The 10,502-nt window shown below is 38.3% G+C and overlaps 1 protein-coding gene across 1 annotated transcript in view; it reads right to left on the reverse strand.

The window, feature by feature from the left end:
* The window catches only part of MTA3 (metastasis associated 1 family member 3), a 116,675-nt gene extending 112,915 nt beyond the window's left edge, over nt 1-3,760 (reverse strand). Inside the window, exon 1 of the mRNA XM_006778650.2 lies at nt 3,671-3,760. Coding sequence (XP_006778713.1) covers nt 3,671-3,692 — 22 coding nt within the window. The 5' untranslated portion in view covers nt 3,693-3,760. The remainder of the gene's footprint in view (nt 1-3,670) is intronic.
* Nucleotides 3,761-10,502: the final 6,742 nt, after the last annotated feature.

Below are 10,502 nucleotides of genomic sequence, written 5' to 3' on the forward strand. Positions count from 1 at the left end.
CCTACTGATCTTCCCTGAGAATTAGCACAGGCTCAAGGCATCAGGCTGATTGATCCTTCTATTCTCATCCCACTGCCCCTCTCTCACCCACCTCTCATCCACCCATATCTTAGAGTGGAACACAACTCAAGGGAGTAGAAATCTGCAGGGCACCACACAGGGACCTCCAGTGACAAAATCAAAGCTTCTTTAACCAAGATATCAGAAACTCACACAAAGCATTTTGCATCTTATACATATTTCAGTTACAGAGAAGTGTGGTGTTAGAATTGAGGCATTTTGCCCAGTGTTAGAATGTTATAAATTCAAAAATATTTGACTATGACATCAGATATCTACCTACCGATCAATCAACAGGGAGATATATGAACAATTTCACTTAAAGACTTCACTGTTTCCAAACAGTGAATGGTGGTCAAAAATAAATGCATAGCTCCCCCCAAAAAAGTCCCAAGAAAACAAAAAAACAAAGAGCATCTGTAAAAAAACAACAGAAGGCCTTAGTCCATCACAGTGAGGCTTTGAGCATTATCCAGGAGACTATCTTAGAATTCAGAAGACGGTTGCCTTGGAAATGCATAGTACTCATTTAATAAAATTGGCAAAAGGAATCAGACTTTCTGACAAAAAATCAGTGTGATTTAGCTGCCTGCTTGGTCAATAAGGACTAGGTTTGCCATTAAGGTATACTGGTGGTCATTTTCTACAAACAAATAAATAAAATCTACAGTTCCAATAATCTGATGAAAATATAAATACTTTATATATTAGTATTAATTTTTTTAAAATATATTTTATTGATTTTTTTTACAGAGAGGAAGGGAGAGAGATAGAGAGCCAGAAACATCAATGAGAGAGAAACATCGACCAGCCACCCCCCGCACATCTCCCACCGGGGATGTGCCCGCAACCCAGGCACATGCCCCTGACCGGAACCGAACCCGGGACCCCCAAGTCCGCAGGCCAACGCTCCATCCACTGAGCCAAACCGGTTTCGGCTATTAGTATTAATTGACATATCACATATTTAAATACATTTTAAGGACATACATAATATAAGATTTGAACATTTTATCAGACATGAATTTAAAATATAAAGGTATACTTACTGAACATTACTTCAACTTTTCCAAACCTTTCTAAGTATATTGGTTTAAATAAGGTCCCTATGATGGTTAATTCTGTTGAATTGGCTAGGTAGGCTATTCAAACTCTAATCTAGGTGTTGCTGTGAAAATATTTTGTAGATGCAATTAACATCAGCTGGCTTTAAGTAAATGGTATTATCCTTAGTAATCTGGGTGGGCTTCATCCAATCAGTTGAAAGGCCTCACCATCAGATTTCAGACTTGCCTGGCCAACCCCCACAATCTTAGTCTATTACATGCACTAAATCTCTTTACATCCTATATAATAAAAGCCTAATATGCAAATTGATCGAACAGCAGAGCGACTGGTGGAGTGACCGGTTGCTATGCTGTGCACTGACCACCAGGGGGCAGATGCTCAATGCAGGAGCTGCCCCCAGCCTGCAGGCCCCAGGCCAGCCAAGGCAGATGCCAGCGGGGGGGCCCCCGAATGCCCTACCAGTAGCCCCACAGAGGGAGGCAACCAGTGGCAACTTCGGGGTCAGGGCCAGTGAACAGGAAACACCAGGCTGGCCAAGGCAGGTGCCAGTGGGGGACCCCCCGATCACCGTGCCGGTTGGTCCACAGATCGGCCTTGATCACTGGCCAGGCCGACAGACCCTACCCATGCATGAATTTCATGCACCGGGCCGCTAGTATTTATATAAACCAGTTGGTGATCCTGTGGATGCGTAGGAGAGTATACGTATATATAAGAAAGACATATATCTTTCTCTGGTAGAACCATAGGTAATACAATCCCTACGTGTGAAAGAAAAAAGTATAATTAACAGCCATTTGTTAGGTCTTGCTAAAGCCTTTTTATTGTGCTTCTCAGAAAATGAAACCATGAATGACTCTAATGACTGGTTAACAAACCTCTTCCAAGCTTGATGGTTTCAAATTCTCTGCTCTCAGCAAAACTGAAGGAGGTTCTAATTGAATTGTCAGCTGCTAACTCATTTCAAAAATCACTTTTGATGAAAAACTGCTACATCATTTTTTCACACACAACTCAGAAGAACAAACAATGAGATAATTTGTAAGCTCTGAGATCAGGGATTTCTGCTGCTTTGTTGACTGCTGACCACCAGAACATACAAGAGTGTCCAGAACACACAAGGAGCTCAAAATATACCTGATAAATCAATAAATGAGCAAAACTCCACCAATCTCATCTACTTACTGAAATTAAAAAGTTTGTCAGAACCTATATCTATAAACACAAAAATCAGGAATGGAATCAATGCCAAACCCTGCCTCATTCTAGCAATGAGTTATAGTATTGCAAGGACGCATTATTTTGGATGAGAGTAAGCTCCACCCGTCTCATTAAGAGATGATTTCCAGTAAAAATGTATTTTTACGTTGAGTAATTATCAAACATTTTATAGTATCTGTACTATAATTATAATAAGTCCAAAAGAAAGCAAGACTGAGCCTTATGGACAGGAAATATAAACAGGTTTTACATTTTAATTTATACATTCATTTTTGTTACTGAGAATGACATGATGATGATGAAACCCATCAAACTACATCAGGCTAAAATTCTGTGGAGAAAACAAATGGAAATGAGCTCAAGGAAAAAAAGGGATCACATAAGATTTCAAACTGTTAAAACAAAGCTTGTTCATACATTTTTTTAACCTATGACGGTGGGCAAATGGTTGCAAAATTTCTTTTTTAATAGAATCAACAATTTTTAAATGTCAGTATTTACAACACACTAGAAATATTTCTGCAACTATTTAAATTTTGAAGAAAAATTTTTGATGTCAACCTTAAAATGTATAACGGAGTACATTCTCTCTCATCATTGATGTTTCTACCTCTCCCTTTCTCTCTGAAATAATAAAATATAAAGAAAGAAAAAAAATAGAGAGAGAATCATTGATCGGCTGCCCCCTACATGCCCCACCCTGGGGATCAAGCCCACAACCCGAGCATGTGCCCTGACCAGATATTGAATCATGACCTCCTGGTTCACAGGTCAACACTCAACCACTGAACTGTGCTGGCCAGGCAAAAATATATTTTTTAAAAAAAGAAGTGCTCAGAGTTTGTTACCTATAGGAATGAGTATCTAAACATCACTTTGTATTTTTTCCTAGCAATTTTTAATACATGCCTAATAAACATAACATTCAGAATTTTTAAAAATGTAAATATTAACCAACTATTTAAGGGGCAGGGGGAAGTCCTCCAAGAAAATATCAGTGAAGTATAAATTTCCTCCTATTTGTACACTCAAACCACCATCAAAAATGAGAGATGGAAAAACATTGCCCTGATTGTCTGCTGAAGCCTACTTGCAAAGACTTCTATTTCAACATTTTGACTAATTAAGAAACATATGATACAACCTAAAAAAATATACTAAAACCAAGCATCACCCAAAAAAATTACTCCCATCTAAACTAAGAGGAAGACAAATTAGAAAGCAAAAACCTACAGGTAACAAAAAAGGTTTTTTCCTCGCATCATGGATAATGAAAGACTTAAAACATTTTTTTATTAATCCAAGAAAAAAAACAACTTACTAGCATGCTTATCTGCAAGCATTATAAGCGTGTTGGAAATATCTCGTCGTCTATAGAAGCATACTACTTTTGCTTCCACGTTGCCAGTTGCAGTCTAAGAAATAAGAAAAACAAAAGTCATCTGTACTGAGTATAAGATTCAAGTAGTTTATAAAACAAAACTACCGTATTTACCGGCGTATAAGACGACTGGGCGTATAAGACGACCCCCTAACATTTCCACTCAAAATACAGAGTTTGTTATATACTCGCCGTATAAGACTACCCCCTCTTCCGCACACCTTCCACACACCAAATAAAAGGTAAAACAATATCAGATTTGATTTTAACATTTTAAAAAAAAAAAAGAAAAAAAACAACTTACTAGAGCACTTATCTGCAAGCATTATAAGCGTGTTGGAAATATCTCGTCGTCTATAGAAGCATACTACTTTTGCTTCCACGTTGCCAGTTGCAGTCTAAGAAATAAGAAAAACAAAAGTCATCTGTACTGAGTATAAGATTCAAGTAGTTTATAAAACAAAACTAGATACAGCACAATTATAAGATCACTCTCATTTACACTGTGCCAACCACTACTGCAGAATAATCAGAGAGCTAAAACACTCAAATAAGGATGAGCAACATTTGTTCCGGTTCTAAGTAGAACTAATATGTCAAACATAAAATAACTTTCTGGCATCAATTAAACTAATCAGACCGTTTTAACAAATAAAGCCAGACACAGTTAAATCTGATTAGCCTTAGGAAACTAATCCCAAAAACATCAAAAGCCACAATAGGATTTATTTAAGACAGTTAAACATATCTCCTCTAAAACTACTCCCAGAAGCACAGGCTAAGAGTAGAATCACCCAGCCTTCTCCTGCACATCCCCACAATGGACTGATGAGGAAGCTCTGTGGGTCCAGGACAGCCATGATGTAGAATGGGCCGGATGACTTGGAAAAGCATTCTCCAGCCTAAGGGAGTCTATGAACCCATAATAGTCAATAATCTTAGTAGTACTTACTTTACCTTCCCACAGGAAAGTATTAAAAACCTTGAGTTATGAACACTGAAGCTCTTATTTCTTTCTGACTACAGTCTAGAATACAATCAATATTCAGTTAAGTTGTAATTTACTGCAGCTGGGGCCCAGGCTCCAACACTCTTATTCTTTATGAATTCTGAGAGCTTTCAAGAAAGTCAATCATTTATTACAAAGTTCCTTGTAAAAACATATAGAGAACAATAAAAAGCTATTGTGATTTCCAATTTCAAACACGTTTAAAAACAAATTTTCAGAATTTCTCTGGGCTTACAGATATATTCAAACATAAAGAAATAAGAATATATATATGCTGCAGTAAATTTGTCAATTTTATCAAGTTCAGCAGCAGTTTTAGAGTGAAAAATAGTCTTAGAGAAATACTGCCCCTTAAAATTGAAATCATATTAAGTCCTAACCAAAGTGTTTCTATATTTCACAATATTGTGATCGAATATATCCTCCAGCAATAATGATCCAGCAATCTGCTAAAAGAGCAAGCCAATATTCCCACGTAAATAAAATCTATCAATGACTTCAATTATAAGCTCTTTATCATTTTTGTCTTCTTGACCTAAAAGTATATTAAAAACCCAAAACAAGAGTTTCAAGGAATAGTTTTTCTGCCTCATCAGTGAATTCCTTCCATAGGAATACTCTATGAAGCTAATTAAATTATTTAAACATGATTGGGATGGAGAAGCATAGTTCAAAATAAATATTCTCTTCTGGACTATGTACACACTTGGCTATTAGGTAGTTTAAGACTACAGTATTTCTCTACAATACACACACATACACACCCTCAAGCATCCCGTTAAAGCTGAGCTACCAAAATGTGGTCCAAGACTCAGTCCACACTGTATGTACTAAGTAATAAAATGAGTACAGGATTGAGAGTTTGTGTATTATAGCATTTGAGAGTTAATTTTATAGCTATTGAATCTAACAATGAAAAATGGGACCTTGTATTTTTTTTAAACATATTTTATTGATTTTCTACAGAGAGGGAGAGGATTAGAGAGTTAGAAACATCGATGAAAGAGAAACATCTATCAGCTGCCTCCTGCACACCCCCCACTGGGGATGTGCCCACAACCAAGGTACATGCCCTTGACCGGAACCAAACCTGGGACCCTTCAGTCCGCAGGCCGACACTCTATCCACCGAGCCAAACCAGTCAGGGCGGGACCTTGTATTTTTATAAGCCTATTTCAAATTTAACTTTTCTGCCTTTTTAATTTTACAAAAGCAATCTGAGATAGTGAAAACTCTTTACCACAAATGGCTTGAAAAGCACTGCTCTGTGACCTAGGTTAAATAAAGCCTGGAGAGATATATATATTCTTTGGTTATTCACCAAAATTTTTTTTTAACTTTATTGATTGTTGAGAGAGAGGAAGGGGAAAAGGAGAAGGGAGAGGGTGAAAGAGAGAGAGAAAGAGAGAGAGAGAGAGAGAGAGAGAGAGAGAGAGAGAGAAATATAACTGTGCTGTTCAGAGAAATATCAATTTGTTGTTCCACTTATTTAATGCATTCATTGATAGATTCTTGTATGTGCCCTGACCAGGGATTGAACCTGTAACCTCAGGGTATTGGGGATGACGCTCTAATGGGGATGATGCTCTAACTAGTTGAGCTACCAGGCCAGGGCTCACCAAAATTTTTTGAGTCCTTCCTATGTGCCCAAGCACTGAGCTAAGCACTGCAGATACATGGTGTGCCAGCCCTCACTAAGCCTCCACTCCAGCAAGGATGCCTGGTCACATGTCATCTCCTCTCCAAATCTTCCAAAACCCAGTTATCTTGTCCCTCACCTGATTAGACACCTTCACTGGTTCCCCACAACTAACATAAAGGTAAAACATCCCTGACAATATTCCCAGCACAATTTTCCTTTACTTCTTCCTCTCCCCTCCAGACTCTACTTCTCACTCATGGAGGCAGGAAGTACTAGTCCAACCTGTTGGGGAAAGGACAGAAAAAGCTTCATGGAGGAAATGAGGTGGAGGATACCTTAGCATGCTAGGGAAGAAGAAAAGGAGTCCCAACAGCTGAAGCCTGGAGGACTGAACTGTCAAAGAAAAAGGCCTAGAACAGTGGTTCTCAACCTGTGGGTCGCGACCCCTTTGGGGGTCAAACGACCCTTTCACAGGGGTCGCCTAAGGCCATCGGAAAACATATATAATTACATATTGTTTTTGTGATTAATCACTACGCTTTAATTATGTTCAATTTGTAACAATGAAAATACATCCTACATATCAGATATTTACATTACGATTCATAACAGTAGCAAAATTACAGTTATGAAGTAGCAACGAAAATAAGTTTATGGTTGGGGGTCACCTCAACATGAGGAACTGTATTAAAGGGTCGCGGCATTAGGAAGGTTAAGAACCACTGGCCTAGAGCAAAAACCCACAGGTGGGAAAAGTGGGCACATGTACAAAGAACCCATAATGTACATCAATTTCTTTTCTGGGTTTTTTGTTGTTGTTGTTTGTTTTTAATTCTCAAGGATATTTTTCCATTGATTTTTAGAGAGAGTGACGAGAGAAGGAAAGACAGAGAGAAATATTGAGGCGAAAGAAACATCAATTGGTTGCCTCCTGCAGGAGTCGCTGACCAGGGCCCAGACCAGGGCCCAGCCGGGGAAGAGCCTGCAACCAAGGTACGTGCCCTTGACCGGAATCAAACCCAGGACCTTTCAATCCGCAGGTCGATGCTCTCCCAACCACTGAGCCAAAGTGGCTAGGGCTCTTTTCTGGGTTCTTTTTTCCATTTAGGTTGCAGCATCTTAAACTCTCTATTCTGTCAAACATGTTTACTCAAGTATCTCCTACCTAGCGATAGGAGGCTTTCTTAAGCTCTAAAATAATTTCAGTCAACCTCATACTCATGTTTGTTTCTATATCATGTTTATAAAGTACTTTTTTAAATTAAAAACACTTTCCATTTCAGAAAATTCCTGATATAACCAAAGGAAAGAACACTGGAAAGTGACTTCCTTTCCCAATTTCTGTGCTTAGTCCCAAAAGATCCCAAATGACAGGAGGGGTATTAACTTGCATTCCATAGAAGGGCTTTGAGAGTACCTTCTGAAATTATGTGCAAATGTAGATGGGGGTGGGGGGCGTCATCAGATGCTTAAAGACATGACTCCCCTCCCCCCACCAAAAAATTTTAAGACCCTAAACATTCAAATGAATCTCAGAGCAAGTTTGCAGGTTAATAAAATGTGCAGAATGTGAAGATACATAAATTATACCATAACAAAAAAAAACCAATAGTAAATAACACATTAATATATCCACAAGCATAGCTTCCAAAAGTCTCTGCGACTACATCCTCATTATTATGTGCAGAAAGATTTCTTTCAACATGTATATAGACTCAATCTTTAGAAGCAAGACCAACACCCAACCTAGGTAGTGACTAAATAAAATTTACCAAAAAGTTTCTTCTATTTTAACCTTATATTCTTTCTCCAAAAAATCATCTTCACTATATCTGGGTACAAATTAGGAGAGAAGAAAAGAGGGAACATATGATAACCAATGTTGAACTATGCTCATCAAATGATACATATTTAGTTTTGCACATAAAAGTTCCCAAAACTTTTCCAGAAAAATTGAGACTAAAATATATTACTGTAATTAAAAAACAAACAAAAAACCCTATAGTCCAGCTTTCAACCTAAGCAAGTAACATTTTAAATAGGATCTTTTTATAAAAACCAGGAACCAGCATATAAAAGTGCATTTTCGATTACAATGGTGATTGACAATTTATCCTAGGAATTTGACTTTTTAAAAATTCTATTTAGAAGATAAGATAGTTAATAAAATAGGTTAATGTCTCTTCTTCTTCTGGCTTATCAATTATATATCAAGTGTTCTTAAAATCATTATTTGGATTGTCCAATCATGTTAACTTCCCCACTTTGCAAACTTGACCTCTGAATAGGCAAGCCCTTTCTGGATACTCTGTGGCCTCACCCTCACAGCTGCCTCTTTCTCATCCTCTAGGTCTCAACTTCAATGTCCTTAATATCCTTCTTTCTCTGTCCAAAGGAAGTGACCTCTATTATTCCTTACGCAAGGTTTATTTCCCTCTTAGAAATTAACAGTTTATCACTATTTTTCCCCCAATATATTTGTATTGATTTCGGAGAGGATGGGAGAGGGAGAGAGAGAGAAACATCGAGGATGAGAGAATCATTGATTGGCTGCCTCCTGGATTGGGCCCACAACCCAGGCATGTGCCCTGACCAGGAATCGAACCATGACCTCCTGGTTCATAAGTCAATGCGCGACCTCTAAGCCACACTGGCCGGGCTATCACTATTTTCTTTATGCCTGTTAACATCTTTTTATGTATCTCCCTCATCTCCTTCATGAGAACACAGACTTTATGTAAGCAGGGACTGTGTCCATACTGTTCAATAGTGTATCTGAGCCTAGCATAGCCCCTAGTACATAATAGGTGCTCAAGAAATATTTGTTTAATGAATTATTTAAAGTGAGATATCTTTACCCTTCACCCATTCCTCTTGGTGTGGATCCCATTACAATAAATTAAAAAAATAAAAATATCTTTTTCACACCCCTTCAGAAATAAAGGCCCTACATGTATATTTAGTACTTAACTAACCAATCTCAGTTCCTGTTTACCAACACTCCATCCAATCAAACTGCCATTCTTGACATTAAAGAGAATCCCATTCCTCAATTCTGTCATCCTCAGCTCCCAAAAGACAATTATTATATTAATGAATCTTTGCTGAAAGCAGAGAGGCAGGGAGAAGGTGAGGACTGTGGGGGGCAGGTGGGGTACTTTTGAAATGCACGGTAATATAAAGGAGTGCAAAATGATCTATGTTCAAGCTCAACGTATAACCCACTCATTTAACCACTGTGTGCCTCATGACCACAATTCATAACGCATCTACCTTAAAGGTTTAAGGTTACCATTGTGAGGTTCAACAGAGGTAACGAATGTGAATCCCCAGAATATATGCTTCCAGACAATCACGCTCTGATTTTTATAAATTTAGCAAAGCTCCAATTTCCTTCATGTGGGATTATTTGGCTGATGTCTGTCTCCACTTTTTTTTGTTCATCCCTGAATTCCTAAAAGTGCCTATCTAAAAGTGACTGGCAAGTAGCAGGTTCTCAGAAATATCTGTAAAACAAATGAATCGAAATAATTTGTAAAGAGTAAAACTATGTACAATTATTAACACCAGACATTTGAGAAATCCATTAATTCAACAAATATTTATTAATGTCATAATCATGGGCCCGCCACTATTCTAAGACACTTGGAATGCACTAGTGAACAGAGAAAATCATTACACACACTGAGCTTACATTCTAGTTTGGGGAAACAGCAATGAAAATATAACAATAATTACATATATTAAAAGGTGATAAAAGATATGGAAACAAGAGCAAAGTACAAGAGAATGTTAACAACTAAACTGTCACGTGTGAGAAGCAGTGAAATAGCATTGTCTACCATGCTAGGAGCCAAATGAGGGAGGTGCAGAGCAGCAAGAGTGGAGGTTCCCACTCACAGACTGATCCAGTCCTGAAGCCACTGTCGTCATTTGGCGGTGGTCACAAACACTACAGAAGATTTAAAAATGCAAGGCCCGCCCTAACCGGTTTGGCTCAGTGGGTAGAGCGTCAGCCTGCGAACTCAATGGTCCCAGGTTCAGTTCTGGTCAAGGGCATGTACCTGGGTTGTGGGCTGATCCCCAGTAGGAGGCGTGGAGGAGGCAGCCCATCAATTATT

This window comes from Myotis davidii, unplaced genomic scaffold (genome assembly GCF_000327345.1).
Source record: "Myotis davidii unplaced genomic scaffold, ASM32734v1 scaffold6, whole genome shotgun sequence".
NCBI classification, from domain to species: domain Eukaryota; kingdom Metazoa; phylum Chordata; class Mammalia; order Chiroptera; family Vespertilionidae; genus Myotis; species Myotis davidii.